Here is a 17,270-nt window from a genome sequence, read left to right as displayed (position 1 = left end):
CAAGCCAAGGAAATTTTGATTTGGGCGTGGCCTATCTTCTTGCCTATTTGGGAAATGCGGGGCCTTATAGATTGAGGGGCCATGTGATTCTGGAGGAAGATCTTGGACGGTCCGATGACTTGGTCCAATTAATTTCCCATTCAAGTCATTGTCGTGTAAGATGTCAAGAAAGATGCCCTCTAAGGCAAGTAACATACCCATTTGCCCACGTCGGTTCCAAAGCTGAAATCTCGGCTATTCATTCAAACATCCACAATCGATGGAAGATTGTGTCCATATCCATTTAAGGTAGTTTAAATGGCATGGCCAGAATATTTACCATATTTGAAATACCCCATTTTCCGTACATTCCCCAAGAGGAATGCTCTGAATGGAGGAATGCTCTGGGTAGCTGTTTAAATAGGTCAAGCACTTCCATTTCCTTTCATCGCACCTAAAATCCCTATCTCATCTCTATCTACCTCAGTTCTACCTATCGGATTCCTCTAAAGTCACAAATAAAACAACCATGCAATTCTTCAACTACGCCGGCACCGAGGCAAACTCGGAATCCTTCCACTACTCGCAAGCCGTCCGCATCGGAAACACTATTAAAACCTCTGGTCAAGGCGGCTGGGATGAGAGTGGCAATGTCCACCCAGACGTTGAACAGCAAGTGGCTATCGCTTTCGAGAATGTTGAAAAGGCCCTGAAGAGCGTTGATTCGCGTCTGTCGTGGGAAAATGTCTATGCAGTGCGGAGTTATCATATCAACGTGGATCAGACATTCGACATGGTCACCGGCAATTTCAAGAAGGTTCTTCCTGGTCATCGACCCATTTGGACTTGTGTCGAGATTGGCAAGCTGGGAATCGAGGGGATGGTGATTGAAATTGAGGTGGAGGCTCATTGCCCGTACTAGCTGGATTTTGAGTGGGCTTTATCATATGACGATTCCATGTATATAACTTGCAAATGAAAACCTATATTCTCATGAAACATTATGTTATTCAAAATTGATAGTCATATTTCTTTCCGAGTTGGAAGCAAAAATAATGGCCGTAATGAAGGAGCCGCATATGCCGACCTCGGGAGGCCTGACCCTAATACATTATGATTGGTTGAATCGCTTTGCCGCTTTTCTCTCCGCCTCCTTCATTTACTTTTCTGCTGATGCTATTTATTACCTTCAAGTTATATAGTTATATCATTGAACATGAATACATTTAAAGAGTAAGAAGAAAGAGTCCCGATTGCTTTCCACGATGGTAAATTAGGGTTGAACAACGGGTGTTATTGAACTATTTAAAATATATAAGGCAGTAAAGCTTAACTGTACCCGTTAAAAAGGCGCGCGGGTAGGCCCACGCCCGATTATTGGTGAAACTTAGGTATATCAATATGCATAGTAAGGAGATCTAGTACATTCCCTTCTTGTGAAAATCAATCAAATTAGAAAATAGAACTATATAATAAATATGCATTTATAAATATGCAATTCACCTATTGTGGCATAGGTACTCCGTAGTAATTTTCTGTTAGGCAATATTGACCAATCATAATCAACAAGTCATCTATGTGGGCTATATAGTCCTCCGTAGAGACCTTTCAACTTCGATTCTAGTGCTTAGCCTTTACCCCTTTTTGACCGGCTTCCAATTCGACCCTGGACACTAGATCTCAAACGTCATTTCCCTGTTTCTCCCTGCTAGCATTTACCCCAACACCGGGCTATTTCAACACCAGCCATGTCGAGCGGCACACAATCAGACACCAACCCCGACGAGACCATGCGTCTGGCTGTGGAGCGATTCCGCGCCAAAATGGAGTCCTCGAATCGGCAGTTTATTCAAGATCGCATCGACGAGATCGAAGCTATGCATCTCTCGACCGAGGATGAAAAGTTACATCACATGCTTACGTACTGGGCTGACTTGAACATCAAAGACTGGAGTAACTGCAATGATGACGCTCCCAGAGACATTATCCGGCGAGTTCGCGAGACCGCAAATGTCTCGCGACTAGAGGACCTGAAGACGATATTTCATGAACGTATGGATGGAATCATTCCGTCAACGCTGGTGACAGATGAGTGGCGCGAAATGTTTCTTGACACTGTCGAAATTGTGTGTAACGAGGCCGCTGAGCAAGATGAAGATGATGAGAACTTGCACATTCCAAGATGTGATGAGCTAGGCCACTTCCTCAAATACGAGGAGGGAATGTCTCAATAAAAAGCTGTCCCCGTCGACGAAAATAATCTAAACCTCGGTGCACACGACCTGATTCCGAGCTGTAAATTGTAGTTGACGGAACTAGTGGACCTACAACAACGATCGTGATGCCTATGGCCCCAGCTTCATTCTCATCAGCATACTTAGCACTGGTGATCAGAAGGCTGTGAAGAAAGCAGGCCTTGCGTCCACCCAGGAATGGGACTTGTGGTTTGACGATCCAGCACATGCAAAGGGCAAATGGGGACCATACTCTGAGCTATGATCCTGGCTCTCTTGTAGCCAATCTTCTACAGACTGTGTACGTAACATCGCTCATGCCACCACAATCCCCCCCCCCCCTCGTATGTTGTCAGTGGGGAAAAAAACCTCCGGGCCCCGGACAGAAGATCTACGTGAGTGATTTCCCCTTGCGTTCCTGGGAGTTGTCTTATACTATGACAAGGAAAGTCATTACAGTTGGCACGCCTTCAGCACCTGTGGCCAGGGCAGATGGATCCCATCTGATCTGGGATGATGTGCCAGCATCCTTCTTCGCATATCAAAAACGTGAAGCGAGCCCAGAAACTGATTTTGAATCAGTTGCGAACCATCGTAATTCATATTCTGATCACTTGGAGTTACCGCAGTCCAATGTATCTGCTAGGGCGGATCTTGAGTATCCTATTCCCACTGCGGGATATCTCTCACGCCGTGCGGCGCTGACCGGAACCAGCTTCCTCGATCCCAAGGTAAACCTCGACGTCCTCTCGTGTGCGTTGGACTCCGATATTTCCGGTTGTGATGACTGTGACAACCAAGACGTCCCTGCCATCCCACCCATCGGCGCAGGCACCGACGTCCCAAGTGCACCTACTGGCCCAGCTCCAACGTCTGGTGGTACTAAAGGTTGTGTGGCCATCGTCTACTATCAGGATGATCACAAGAAACTGCAGGAATACCACGCATATGAGTTCTATCCCCTCACGCCCTCCATCGATGTATGCCCTGAAATCAACCCGCCGGATTGGATAGAGTCAGGCGCACCAGATGCCATGCCATCAGAGATGACCGGCATCTCCGCGTTCGGGGATAAATGGAGCGGGTCCCTAAGCTCCAGGAGATAACCCAGGTCGGCACATTGAAGTGTACGAAGTGGAGGGATGCACCGCGTTTCTACGACGGGCTAGCTGGGACGTGCGACGAAGGTTGGCAGCCTTATAATTACCTGGTGAACTGTGACTGGTCAGGGCATTAAAGCAGCTGATCAGTCGAGAAATGGGTGCCTTGGACGAAGGCCCGAGTTCCTGCTGACACCTAGTCAATGGGCTCAATGATAGTAATCGTGTTGCCTTCCAATATTTAAGATAGAGGCAAAAGCAGAGCCGAAATCGGAGCGGGACGGCCCTATATTGTATCTGCATATTTGTATTTCTAACAGACGAAGTGCCAATCGCCGCGAGATCGGGGTAAACCCAATTGGGAAAGTTTTTGGGCAACTTCCACAATTCCTTGGACCCACTTTACAATACCGACAAATGGTACCGATAACCCCAACTGAACCAGTCCCATGGGCTAGGTGGCCCTACCCCGCAATCGTCTAACCGTAAATATAGTAGTTCCAAGCTTGGCCAGGGGACCAAGATAACAAGCCTGGAGAAAGTCATAGATACGTGACCCCTATCTAATGGCTTCCCCATTAAGCCGGGGGCAAAAAGATAAATGGCCTAAATGATTTCCCTTGTTGGACTAGAACAAAGCTTCTTATCCAGGTGCATGCTGTGGGGAAACTGTATAAAGACCAATGCTGCATACCCACAGAATGAATCTACAAACCGGACAGTCTTCTCTATTCCAAATCGGGGCAACCAACGGAGAAAGTCATGGAGAAACAAGACCTCAGCATAGGGTCGTGCGACAAACTCGAAACCCAGGGGCTCGGCACATACCAGGATGAACAGCTATACCAATTGGGATACACGCCTCAGCTGCGCCGCACGCGCAAGCTGTCTAGCATGCTGTTCATGTCCCTGTCAATTGCCTCTATCCCGTATGGTGTTGGTAGCGCCCTGATCAACGCCGTATATGGCGGCGGCCAACTTTCCCTCTTCATTGGACTTCTGGTGGTGTTGGCACTAGATACGTGCGTCGCTTTATCTCTTTCAGAACTCGCCTCAAGATACCCGACTTCATCTGGTATCTACCACTGGTCATTCCGGCTCCTGAAGACCAGCGGAAGCAGAAAGCTGGTCTCATTTGTTACGGGCTGGATCTGGCTCATCGGAAACTGGACTATATCACTTTCGGTGAACTTTGGAATCGCTTCCCTCATAGTTGCAACTGTGTCTATCTTCTATCCTGCCTGGACAGCCTCTGATTGGCAACTCCTTCTCATCTTCTACGCTATCTGCCTTGTAGTTTTCATGATATGCTTTTTCGCCGACCACCTCCTTCCTCTCATCGATACACTCTCCGCAGCGTTTTCAGTCGTCACATGCATTACACTCGCCATAACCCTCCTCGTCCTTGCGAAAACCGGTCGTCACGATGCCTACACAGGCTTTGTTGGGTATGACCCCAGCTATTCTGGCTGGGAGAAGCACTTCACCTTCTTCATCGGACTACTACCTCCAGCCTACGCATTCTCCGCGCTGGGAATGGTAACCTCCATGGCAGAAGAATGTACAGACCCAGAAGTTCAAATCCCCACAGCTATCAGCTTAGTACCTGTGGTGGCCGGCGCTGCGGCACTGGTATTCACTGTGCCAATTTGCTTCACTCTTCCGCCGCTAGCCGACATCATTGCTGCGCCATATGGCCAAGCCCTGCCATATATCATCCACGTGGTGACAGATTCACCCGCAGCCTCGATCGTCCTCATGATCCTGGTTCTATTCGTCGCCCTTTTCTGCTCCATCAGTATCACAACCACCGCTGGGAGGTGTACCTGGGCCTTCTCGCGTGATAATGCAATCCCATTCTCGCATCTCTGGTCATCCACTGTCAGGGACAGCCCACTAGCAGCGCTATGCTTGGTTACGGCTATTGAAATGCTACTAGGTCTTACCTACCTCGGAAGCAGTAGTGCATTCACGGCTTTTGCGTCGGTGGGCGTGATCGCGTTAGCTGTGGCATATGCGATTCCCGTCGCGATCAGCTTGATTGTTGATCGCCGTGTGGAAATTAGTCAGTCCCGCTGGAAGCTGAATCCTCTCATTGGAAAGACGGCGAATGTCCTCGCGCTGCTGTGGATTGCTTTCCAGGTTATTCTATTCAGTATGCCTGTCACACTTCCTGTTACTAGTGAAACTATGACCTATGCGTCGGTTGTGTTTGTGGGTTGTGTGGCTTTAAGTATGGCCTGGTATATGCTCTATGGGCGCAGATGTAAGAATTTACCTTCCCTTGACTCGAGAATGAAGTACTAACTTGGATGCAGACTTCAAAGGGCCTCTAGAAGAAGCTGAGCGTTAGCAACTTGGAATTGAATTTACATAGCGCACTTGTTAGTTACGTTGACAGATTATTAAGAATTATATTTCTAATCCTTCCACTAATCTTTAAATGTAATCGAAAGAATTCACTACAATTTAAATGTTAAGCACTAGAAGCCACTTTTCGACAATCCTACCGAAATCACGATTGGCCAGACCACCCGTCAATATTTTTCAACTCCACACAGGTGGGCCGAGAGTATGACGGTATCTCCAACGGTTCACCACATTGGGAAGGCCTAGGAGACCTCGGGAAGGAACGAGATACGAGAGTCTCCGAATTGCGGGGAAGTCGCGTCCAATGAGACAACACTCAGTGCAGCCCCATCCACGGTATTCAAGCGGGGCTATCCACAATATAAGACTCTTATCGGTACACACTAGACCTAAACAGGTGGACACTTCAACCGCCAGGTCGCTTAGGTCGTTTGTGGCCCAAATATTTACCTAATTAGGTTTAGCGGATTTAATATACTCTATTATCAAATGTCCTGGTTTAGAACATGCAACATAGCATGTATACACACTTTATTTAAGAGCACCTACACCCCATCAGCTATGTATACTACAAGTGTTACCGTCAACGAACTTCAACATTAGACGAAACAATGATTCCCATCAGCATCGCGCCTGCATCAGGCGCCCTTCCCTTCCTGGGTCTGTTCCTGTCCATCCTCGCATGGGTAATAGTGAAATGGCCAATTCGCCGTAAATCCAGCACACCTCAAATACAACCAGAGAAGGAACCATTCATCAAGCCACTTCCCAGTCCTCATCCCAATGATCCGACTTCAAATGACCCCAAATTGTATCGCCCGTTTCGACATGGGCCCAATTTCATTACAATGGGAATTCGCAAACTGCACTGGGATAACTGGATTGAAATGGATTCCTACTTTCTTCGATACCACGATATGAAAGCAGCAGAGTTGAAGAAGGATTTCAAAGAACACATCAAATATGTCGATAATGCAGTCACGAAAGATGCTTGTTTCGAACTTAATGAGGAATTGGTCCGTCATCTGACACATCGTTATCCCAAGACCTTCCGATTGGAAGGAGGGAAAGTGCATAATAGCCTTACCGGAGAGGCGTTTCCATTCCCGGCAGGTATGCTCGGATTCATCGCTCCTGCATGAAGAATTTCAGTTGACTTTACCCATAGCAACCCCCGACGAGGCTCTCGCAACATCAGCCCTGCTGGTTCAGGATGATCTTGTGCTGATGATGAAGAATGACGGTATGTTCTCTTCGCTTGGGAATTCGAAATGTGCAATCTTTAACACAATACAGATGGAGAATACCACCTCGACGCAGCCGCCGTGTGTCTTCCCGGCTTCTGGCGCCTCAGGGAGAAATTCCGCATGTCACTAGATACACTTCACTTCGAAGCTGGCGTTCCTCATTATGCGGCCAAGTTACAAAAGGCCATGAATAAGTTCATGCTGAAGCTTACTCCCGACAAGCCAGTGGAAAGAAACAACGTATGTTCAATTTACCTTCTGCCATATTAATTACAGGACATATAGTTCTAACAGAAACTACAGTTCTTCATCCAACTCGACGACGGACTCCACTGGTCCCACCGCATGGGCGATCAACAAGGAACAGAAGTAGCCTGTTCGTTCCCCATTCCCTCCCTTTATGGATGAAGCAAGTGCTAACGGGATCAATCATCAGCATGGGCCACTGCAAACGGCAAAGGCCTGACCATTGATGAAATCCACTTCCGCTCAGAGAGACAGACACTACGTCGGCTACCACGCTCGGGTGCGATTCTGTTTACCATTCGCACGTATTTCGAGCCTGTCACCAAATTGGCTCAGGAGCCTTATATCCCTGGTCGATTGGCAGAGGCTATTGGGAATTGGGATGAGACTGTTTCTTACTATAAGGGCAAGTCTAGTTGGGATAAGATCTTGATGCCATATCTGCAAGAGCAGGATCGGTTACAGAAGGAGCGTGGACTTGTGGGGGAGAATGAGGCTGAATTCCCTTACTAAATTGCATTTCTTAGCCCCTTGTTTTTTTTTTTTTTTTTTTGAGTTGGGAGTTGGAATCGAGCTTTTGTATATATCCAGAAAATAGTCGTCAAATTAAGAATGCTAAAATATACACAATGCTAGTTTACCTTTTGAGTGGACAAATTTGGTAGTTAGATCAGATCATATTGACCATAGGCTATGTTATATGGCGTGTGGAAGGTGTTATTCTTGACTTGATCGTATATGGGATTGGTTGTCACTGTTTGCCAGGACTGCCAGCGATATATAGTCTCTACTTTTTCTTCTCCTTCTTTTCCCCTTCTCAGTTAGCACTTACAATAAAGGGATATTGCTCCCTCTCCGAGCAATTTGATCTACCAGGCTTGATATCATCCCTCATCCCTTAGTTTTCGAACCGAAACTAGGTATATCAGCTATTCTCGAGTTCTTGTTGAAGAACGACTCACATTCTGAACAATTCACTCCTTCCTAGTCTGATACAATTGCTGACGAATACATCATCTATCAAAAGGAATATCTTGTCCAGACTCGGCTGCTGAAGGGATGGCAAAACAGATCCGCCATCCAGCCTCGCTGAAGCCTCACACGAGAAGTCACTTGAATATCAGATTTTGTTGATTCATCACATTTACCACTCAATTAATCATTGTACCAGAATATAGGATTTGAGTAGGAAGTGAAAGAAAAGTGATAGATGTCTAGGAGTACATATCATGTTAAAAGATCTTTAAGCAAAACGGACACAACACTATATATAAATTGGTGTCTCGTTTCTTCAACACCCACCCTTCTCTTATGGACCACGCACTAAACCCGACAACCGAATGAACCTTCGTCGATTACCAAAAACAATAAGTGACCGAAGAAATCCCAGTAAGATATTGTCCTCCGCACGTTCTTTAATTTAATCTGTGAAGGCAGCAGCCTAACTATCCTGTACACCAGACCCGGTCAATTATCTCACGCAAGAAGGGAACAACACTCAACGGCAGGTTGTGGCTCTTTCCTGTTGTAATTAATCTTCAGGTATTATTACCCGTAAGCTACAATCCTGTCCCACAAGCCATGCAACAATATTTGGGGTCTCGTATGCCTACATGTATATAGGGCATTAGAAGGAGTATCCAATTAGAAAGGTACACCTAAAGCTTCAGCCAGGGGCTAGGTACAAAAATTGAAAAAGACTAAACTACATGTAAGACAAACGATGGTGAGTGTAGGTGTAGACATAATCATTTCTGTTTAATATACATCGTTGAAAATTTTCCGGTTGCCAAATTAGGACACTATTGTACAGTTTGTATAATTCACACATAATCCTCTCTACTGCTTTTGCTCAGCCTCAGTGTGATTCAAGGTCTGCTCAGGCTCGGCATCACCCTGGGCACCTTGGCGTTTGTTGTTGCCTTTCTTCTCAAGCTTCTTCTGCTGGTGACGCAGGTGGTCCTCGGGAGTCAAGACCTTGCGCTTAGCAAAGTTAACACTCAACTTGCGGCCGTAAGGCGCCTTGCGGGAGAGAACCTCCTTGGCGTGGGAAGCGCTGTTCTGATCGGCGAAGTCGACGTGTCCGAATCCACGGGGCAAGCCCGTGCGACGGTCAACAGGGATGCGGACATCCGTGATACCGTGAACATCATCGAACAGATCCTGCAGATCCTGGTCTGTCAACTCGTAGGGTATGTTGCCCACGTAGAGGGTCTTGCTGGGCTTGTTGTCGGCCATGGATCTGTATACCGTGTTGGAGAACTGCACGACCAGATCGCGGCCTTCGAAAACGCCTCCGTGCTGTTGTGTGATTGCTTCCGTGGCTTCCTCGATGCTGGTGAAGGTAACGTAGCCGAAACTATAATGGAGAATAGGTCAGTGTCTGATGGGGTTTTCGGCTGCATTGCTGCTGTCAATCTTCGGTTTTGGAAACTTACCCTTTGCTCAACCCGCGAGCATCGTGCACAATCATTGCGTTCTCCACGGCACCGAATTTCTCAAACTGCTTGCGCAGGTCCTCTGCGGTTACGTCGAAGAAGAGGTTGCCGACGTACACGGTGGTCTTCGGTATAGGGCCTTCGCTCATATACTGACGTCTGCGTTCTTGTCTTTCCGCGCGGTAGCTCTCTGGCGTTGTCTCTGGTTTGACAGCCTCAACATATCTTACCGGAATTCGTGGACCGCCTTCATTGGTCGAGTTTAACCGTGTCTGTGTGAGGGTTGGGTAGGCGAACCGCGCGGGAGTGGGACATGTTGAACGCAGCACCGAGCTAGAAGCAGTGATTGATGAACGAGAAGTGGCTGGGGACAATTGAAGCCGAGAAACGGCCCGGCGGAAGCAATGCCTGGGGATGATTTGTTTAGTATTCGGTAATCTTCCAAAGTTCCAGCAGAGATCGAGGGAACATGAGGTATAAGGCCTTGGACTCGGAATCTGCATTCGGTACGACTCACATCTTAAGAATTAAATTAACACAAGATGTGTTAATCACTTATTAGAAATGATATGTTGACTGGAGAAGAATCCCGCGAAGCCAGTTACTTTTTCCCCGGCAGATAAGCACCGACACGTGACTGATATAGCGCCTATGATAACAAGTAAACTGAAGTTGTAAAAAGCATTGGACTACATATTTTATATAGAGAACATTCACAAGTCTAGGGTCTAGAGGAAGATCAAACACAAATAAAATGTGAGGTTTGATAATTCAAGAGTGGAAATATATGACGGCAGCCTCATGATATGATACATGTACATTAACCAACCCCAACACCAACAGAATCAATCCATCCAAAAACAACATCTTTTCTCAGATCGCCTGGATTCCTCCATCAGAATGGCGACCATGGTCGCCCCCACGCATACCTATCCATCCGGTAAAGAAGAAGCAAAACGTGCCTCGTTAAGTTATCAGGTCAAGAAACCAACAAAACATTCCCAAGGTATCAAAAAGGGCAAGCGCAAAACATTTTCTGGCAAAAACTGGAGAGAATAAATCATGTAAAATATGAATACACCTCGTTCATTGGGAACCTTGGCCCCGACCATTGTTTTGTTGAGGCATTGGCGGCATACCGTATCCTGTTACCGGCACACCTCCACTGTCGGGGCTGTTGGAGGATGCTGAGAACATTGTTGATGGCCGGGAAACACCACCAATCGATGGCCCCCGACTTGAGGTCAGAGGACTAGGCACTGAAGGCTGTGACATGCTTCCAGACTGTGGGGTGATTTGGCGCTGTGCATCGATCATGGGCCAGAATTGATTGGATGTGTCGAGGGTGGGGTTTTGGATGTATGTGTCCCAAGCATCCTGATACCAACATGTTAGCATTGAAATTCGGGTCCCAAAGAAGAAAAAACTAACCCAATCCAGATTGACCTGCATGTCCGGCATCTGTCCGAACATGCTGCTAAAGGGCGAAAGTGGACCCGGCATTTCGGCCACGCCACCTGCTCCTGTTCCCATTGGTGACTCTCCCATCTTGAACATGGGATCGGCAAATGGCGGCGGGCCCGGGTTCATCGGGCTCATTCCGCTGCTCAGCAGGCCAAGGGTCATGGCCGCGTTCTGTTTCTCGTCTTGTGGCTCAAAAGAAGCAGCTCCGGCGCTATTTTCAACCCCTGGGACCGTCATGTGCAACTTGCTAAGCATCAAACCAAGTATGTTGGATGCCTTCCATGCTTCCATGCTCTCATCAAGCGACTCATCCCAAATTTCTTTTGAGTGTTGGATCGCGGCAGTCATTTCATCGCGCCGCTCTCGGCCCCAGGTGTACGTGTCCCCCGATGGCCGGCCGCTCACCTGCAATGACAGGCCGTGGTATAGGTCGAGAGTAACAATAGTGGCTGCGAGTAAGAAGTCGGCTGAACTGAGGGAACTTGCTCGGCTCTGGCGACTGCGTAGGCGTCCGTTGCGCGTTTCCGCGTGCAGAAGCGCCTGGGCTTGCAATAACTCCATTGCTGAGTCGATACACGTCCTTCGAGAATAGGTGAAACGGGGATTTTCTCGTGCGCGAACCACATACGGGCGATGAAGCACACACTGAGCTTTGTTGTATACAGCCATTACCTACACAAACGGTCAGCATCGATGTGAGTTGTGGCATGTTTCAGGCAACTTACGCTAAACCGTGACATGATCAGATTAACGGGATCCAACTGGCACTCCTCCATAGGCCGAATACGCAAGTGGTCAGGGATCATGTCTCTTGCTTGTCGGAGTTCCGCGTCGATTTCCATCACCTTTTCGTATGAGGCTGTCGCGATCCCAGTGCTTTGATCAACCACTTTACCGAATACATATGCCAGGCGCGCCTTAGCAATCAAATACGAGATTGGTGTTGGCTCATTCAGCTGACGAGGGGGGGAGTTCCTTGCAGTCTTCATCGAAATCATCGTCGTACAAATTCCGTGGTAGCTCAGTGTCGCTCTCCGCACCTCGGATCATCCCCGGCAGCCCGACCTGGTATGAGAACAGAAGGTCGGCCTGGCGCACAAATGTCCACACTCGCCGTCGCATCTCACCTTGGAAAGGCGTGATGTTTGGGAACATTTTGGAGTCGCGGTGATATCCTGATCGCATTGCCAGGCGAGCAACAACGCCAGTCATGACCCAGATAGAAATGTCCGCCTCTCGAGTCTGAGAGAAATCGCCATGTAAATGAAATACGAACGCTTCAATCAGATACGGGTGAGGTTTTGTGTAGTCGGCCAATGTCAAGCATTGTGCTACAGAATTTCGGAATCCCGCGGCCATGTCCAGAGACTTTCCCCGGAATTCAGGTGGCTCATCGCCCTCGCGGTGGTAAGATAGCATTGCCAATCTCATCATTCCGAAGAGCATGGCGATCCAAACAAGTTCGGTCGCAGCAGGATCATCCCAATGTTTATTATACTAGCAGAGTCAGAGTCTGGACTCACAATGAACCTCTTTTCAGCGAGCTTACCTGTGCTTGGAATGTGGGCCCATGAAGAACATCTAGATAAAGTCAGTATCGGAATAAAATCACTGACTGTAAAAATAACAAATACTCACGTGTCGCAGGGTCATAGCAATTGAAATAACGAGCAATAAGAATGTCAGTCGTATACTTAGAAGGCAAGCCACTCATGATCTCCCCACGGCTCATCGACTTGTTGATACCAAACAACAAATTCGCGCCTGTTGTATCACTAGCTGGGTGGGCCGCTTTAACTTTCGCAACTTGCTCATCGATTTGCTTCTTATGCGTTGTAAAGAAACTTCGCACCTCAGAGATCTATTCGACAGGTTAGAAAGACTCGGGTTTGGTCAAACCTCCTCAACTTACATCATTCAACACAGACGCCCAATGAGCGTCGCTGATGTAATACGACTTGTTGTTGTCCATCTTCATGATACCAAACGACTTCGTCACCTGATCCGTGTCGCTCTCTTCGGCGCCCTCCATACCCTCCTCTTCGGCATCGATGTCATGGGAGAATCGAGTCGAGCCCGCACTACTTTCCCCGGAGAGTGCCGCCATGGCAGCAGCCGGGCCAGCAGACTGAGAGCCGTTTGTCATCAACGAAAGAACCAAGCCCTCTAACCGATCGATGCGGTTTTGCATATCATCTGGGGTATTGGAAACTTGCTGGGTCGAGTTCTTCTTGCGCGAGTTGGGTTGCGCATAGTTGCATGAAGCAGCATCTCCTCGTTTGACACAGTTTTCGCAAGGATTTGTACGATTGCATTTCAGCCTGGAACCGTTAGAAAAAAAAATGGATTTCAGCCGTGTCTTGTTGAATACTTACTTTCTGTGCCGACAAGGCCCACATGACAAAGGTACCCGGTTTCGTTTCCGGACGACTCTGTAATCTGGAGAGTGGCCAGCACTCGAGGAGTTTGTAGAAGGAGGTGTCGGTGTCATTTTGAATGGCATGACCATGTATGGGGGAGCAAAACTATTGCGATATCCTCGGTAACACCCGTAGACACAGGCAGAGATAATGCAGTGCACTTCAAGTCAACGGTCCAGCCGGGCGGGGCTCTTAAACACGCTGTCGTAGTCTGCACACCTCTGAGACCGAATCAAACGTGCGACTCAGTTATTCTGCAATTTCATCCAAACAACCTTTTGGTCTGATTGTAAGACACTCCTGGATATCTGCACGGGATTATGAAAGCAATTTTATTTCCTTCTCTGGTCGTAGCAGCGTATGAACGGTTGGCGCAATGTCAATGCCAGAGGATTTGGCTCGTGTCGTTAGGCAACCGCGCCAGACCTAGGACTTCAGATGTGGTTGGTGTTGTTCGCGAGTATTTTGTGCGGTCGGAGATGATGTATAGGCCGCACAGTATCACCTAAACCAATTTTGGGGCAATGCGATGAACGGATGTGCGTTGTCGAAGCTTGTGAAGGAGGGGCGAAATACCGCGTGGGTGGATAAGCGTGGTCGGGGGCCAAAACCAGACTCGGGACGCTGTTGAGATATCTTTGATTCAGGTGTCGAGATCAAGGTTCCTTTTCGAGTTAACGATCACAACAAAGAGATGATCATAAGAAAATGAAGCTGGACAAGGTGTGTGAAGGTCCCCGACGAAATGATGATTAATCCGTTATCTCCGATTTCCTTATCACCAGATGATCTCACCTCAGGGGGCAGTGGACACAATACATGCACACAGTACAACATTGGACATTATGGTTGATATATGTATACAGTACATATATCCTTATGTTTTGAAATCCTCTATTTCTCTCTGTTAGATGCAACTCACTTTTCCTTCCTGTCGAGGTTGATCAAGTATATGCCCTTAACTCCGACATCATCTTGATGCTCATTTTTAATACTACGTAGACTTCTTTTTTCCTTGGCTCGACGCCGATTGGCTAGCTATACGACGATCAGTGACTCATAGGCGTAATTTAATCAAACATGCATATATGTTGAACGGGGTGCATATTTCAAATCCCAAGGGCAGGTCGGTCTATCCAAACGCCTGTGCGTGGCATCTAACCTGTACTTTTTTATATATGTATATATAAATGGAAGAAGTATCTAGATTAGACGTCAGAGTCACACTAGACATAGCTTGCATGGGCTACAACATATATACCACCTACTATTATACTGATACAATCCGCCACTTACCTCCACCGGTCACCAGGTTTGAACAGCGTACGTAGTACTTGTTTGTAAGGGGTATATGTTCCAGATTTAAGCTTAAAAAGAGTTCTTACTGTTCACTCAATAGTTCTCATTCTAAGCGACCTACAAGCTTCGCAATGTTGAATAAATTTTCACAAGATATTTGATATCTGATAGCATTCTCATCATAATTCAAGTATTGTCAACCTTTATCAGAATGGACTTTGTCTCGAGGAAGTTGTTGAGACTGACATTCCATCCCTCCCGGCCAAGCCCACTGCTCTTATACCCCCCAAATGGAAGATCATGAGCCGTAGTTGGGCTAGTGCAGTTAACTCCAACGGTTCCAGACTCCAGTTTCGTGGCTATTCTCATGGCACGATTGATGTCCTTTGTGTAGACTGCAGCATAGAGGCCAAACTCGGTGTCGTTTGCCTTTGCAACCACCTCGTCTTCATCCACGAAGGTGTTGATATTAACCACAGGTCCAAATATCTCCTCTTTCATCACTTTTGCATCCTCTTGTGTCTCCAGAAACACCGTGGGTCGGACAAAGAATCCATTATCTTGATTTATCGTCTCTGCTCCCAATGACATCTTACCAGATTTCTTCCCGCTTTCAATATAGGCCTGAACCTGCTTGAATTGTGCTTCATCTGCCAGCGGTCCGTGGTTTGAATCAGGTAGAAGCGGGTCGCCAATTGCAACGGCGGCAAATCGCTTGTTGAATAACTCAATAAAGATTGATGCAATCGATTCATGGACATAAATTCTCGAGTTCGCCATGCAAACCTGACCGCTGTTCCATTGGATGCTGTTCTTTGTTTCCTCGACCGCTTTTGCGATGTCCGCATCAGGGAAGATAATTGCTGGGGACTTCCCACCGAGTTCCAAAATTACATTCTTCATGTTAGATGCGGCTGCGGCAGACTGGATCAAACGTCCTGTTCTCCCGGATCCTGTGAAGCTCAATGCACGAACATCCATGTGATGAGATAGAACGTTCCCTGAGATTTGGCCATGCCCCGAAATGATGTTGATGACTCCCGGGGGAAAGCCAGCCATTTCCACAAGTGTCGCGATCTTGGCGGACTGGAATTTAATTAGATATAATGCTCTGATTAATTAGTCAAGTGAGGATTTACAACTCACAGTTAAGGGTGCCTTTTCGCTACTCTTGATGACCACTGTGTTTCCCGCCATCAAGGCAGGTGCTGACTTGCCCGCGAGGAACAAAATCGGAACATTCCAAGGAATGATAGCAGCGACAACACCAAAGGGCTGCCGAATAGTCATATTGACATAACCTGGGGTATTGAGACTTGTTGTTCCCAGAGCCTGGTAGCCGTTTTCGGCGAAGAAGTCGAAGGTGGTTGCTGCTGCATAGGAATCGAAATAACCTGAGACAGGACGACCCATGGACATAGCTTCTAGCTGAGCAAGTTCTTCGTGCGATTGAAGAATTAAGGAGGCCAACTTCTTGAAGTAGGCTCCTCTCTGACTTGGTGAAAGTGCAGACCACGCCGGGAAGGCTGCTTTTGCCGCTGCCACTGCTGCGTTTGTATCATCTTCACTCGCTTCGTGAACTTTGAGCAATCGATATTATCAGCTAATATATTATTTTCATTGTAAAGGAATAATATATACCTTTGACAAACTTTTCATTTGTAGTTGGCGATATCAAGTCAAACATGCGGTTATCAGACGACTCCACAAACTTTAACGATGGTGAGTACACCACTCATTCAAATATAGATGCAAAATAAACGAACCTTTCCATTGATAAATAGTCTTGTTTCGATTGTTTGGATCTTGGTCGATTCAATTGAAGTCATTTTGCTTTCTTTCGGTAAGGTTCTAGTAACGTTCTAGCAAGAGCTGAGACTCGCGTTGCAGGATAGGTATTCTTAAGAAGATTGAAGACAATGGTTCCTTCAGTCTACTCTTTTGATAGATTACTTTCCTTTATAAGTGTCTTCCTTTCCGATACTAACACGGGATCACCTTAAAGCCAACGCCAATACAAATTTATGTCGCGGCTAGATTACTCCGATGCTGAGTTTATCGGTTATTCAGGCTCCGGAGATTCTCCGCCGAGTTTCTTCCCTACATCCATTGCATTCATTACTTTATGTACTCTGGAATTCTATGGGCAAGTGCGTATATACAAAAGAAAGAAAACAAAAGGCAAAAGGCAAACGTCGCACAGCTAATTCTGCCTCGTACTAAGTACGGCTTACCACGGATTGATAATACCGTGTATCAGCCAACAGATCGGAAAGAACAACCCGAAGAGATAGGTTGACTATCCTTGTACTTCTATTTCTAGTTTTCATCATACATAATTACTTAAGGTAGCTTATCATTTTACTGTGCTACAGCATGAAATCGAGTGAAGTGTGAAGTATAGTTTGTGATTTAGACTATGTTGTAGTTAATTTGCTAAGCCAGTTCATCTTCGTTAAAAGCACGATTTTCT

The 17,270-nt window shown here is 47.0% G+C and overlaps 7 protein-coding genes across 7 annotated transcripts; 5 read left to right on the top strand and 2 right to left on the bottom strand.

Annotated features, from left to right (window-relative positions):
- Positions 1–508: 508 nt before the first annotated feature.
- On the top strand, positions 509–901 carry N7487_009431 (uncharacterized protein; the record flags this gene model as incomplete). The annotated part of the gene is made up of 1 exon (XM_056877161.1): positions 509–901. One exon carries the CDS (start codon positions 509–511, stop codon positions 899–901), a length of 393 nt encoding a protein of 130 aa, XP_056725741.1.
- Positions 902–1,727: 826 nt separating this feature from the next.
- Positions 1,728–2,213, top strand: N7487_009430 (uncharacterized protein; the record flags this gene model as incomplete). The annotated part of the gene is made up of 1 exon (XM_056877160.1): positions 1,728–2,213. One exon carries the CDS (start codon positions 1,728–1,730, stop codon positions 2,211–2,213), a length of 486 nt encoding a protein of 161 aa, XP_056725740.1.
- A 437-nt stretch (positions 2,214–2,650) lies between these two features.
- Positions 2,651–3,319, top strand: N7487_009429 (uncharacterized protein; the record flags this gene model as incomplete). The annotated part of the gene is made up of 1 exon (XM_056877159.1): positions 2,651–3,319. The coding sequence occupies one exon, from the start codon at positions 2,651–2,653 to the stop codon at positions 3,317–3,319; it is 669 nt and encodes a 222-aa protein (XP_056725739.1).
- A 756-nt stretch (positions 3,320–4,075) lies between these two features.
- On the top strand, positions 4,076–5,666 carry N7487_009428 (uncharacterized protein; the record flags this gene model as incomplete). Its single annotated transcript, XM_056877158.1, has 2 exons — positions 4,076–5,579; positions 5,632–5,666. 2 exons carry the CDS (start codon positions 4,076–4,078, stop codon positions 5,664–5,666), a joined length of 1,539 nt encoding a protein of 512 aa, XP_056725738.1.
- A 628-nt stretch (positions 5,667–6,294) lies between these two features.
- N7487_009427 (heme-dependent oxidative N-demethylase family protein) lies at positions 6,295–7,689 on the top strand (the record flags this gene model as incomplete). Its single annotated transcript, XM_056877157.1, has 5 exons — positions 6,295–6,796; positions 6,852–6,926; positions 6,980–7,170; positions 7,234–7,306; positions 7,367–7,689. The coding sequence occupies 5 exons, from the start codon at positions 6,295–6,297 to the stop codon at positions 7,687–7,689; spliced, it is 1,164 nt and encodes a 387-aa protein (XP_056725737.1).
- Positions 7,690–9,015: 1,326 nt separating this feature from the next.
- N7487_009426 (uncharacterized protein) lies at positions 9,016–13,569 on the bottom strand (the record flags this gene model as incomplete). The annotated part of the gene is made up of 11 exons (XM_056877156.1): positions 9,016–9,535; positions 9,615–10,022; positions 10,170–10,251; positions 10,712–10,991; positions 11,046–11,750; positions 11,804–12,053; positions 12,085–12,575; positions 12,628–12,659; positions 12,717–12,939; positions 12,991–13,399; positions 13,454–13,569. 11 exons carry the CDS (start codon positions 13,567–13,569, stop codon positions 9,016–9,018), a joined length of 3,516 nt encoding a protein of 1,171 aa, XP_056725736.1.
- Positions 13,570–14,983: 1,414 nt separating this feature from the next.
- On the bottom strand, positions 14,984–16,626 carry N7487_009425 (aldehyde dehydrogenase family protein; the record flags this gene model as incomplete). Its single annotated transcript, XM_056877155.1, has 4 exons — positions 14,984–15,883; positions 15,944–16,377; positions 16,439–16,508; positions 16,564–16,626. 4 exons carry the CDS (start codon positions 16,624–16,626, stop codon positions 14,984–14,986), a joined length of 1,467 nt encoding a protein of 488 aa, XP_056725735.1.
- Positions 16,627–17,270: the final 644 nt, after the last annotated feature.

The sequence above is a fragment of the Penicillium crustosum genome (assembly GCF_028827405.1).
Source record: "Penicillium crustosum strain IBT 35664 chromosome Unknown utg000004l_segment0_segment0, whole genome shotgun sequence".
NCBI classification, from domain to species: Eukaryota; Fungi; Ascomycota; class Eurotiomycetes; order Eurotiales; family Aspergillaceae; genus Penicillium; species Penicillium crustosum.
The sequence above is the reverse complement of the archived record's forward strand: the minus strand, read 5'-3'. Positions and strand labels throughout refer to the sequence as shown.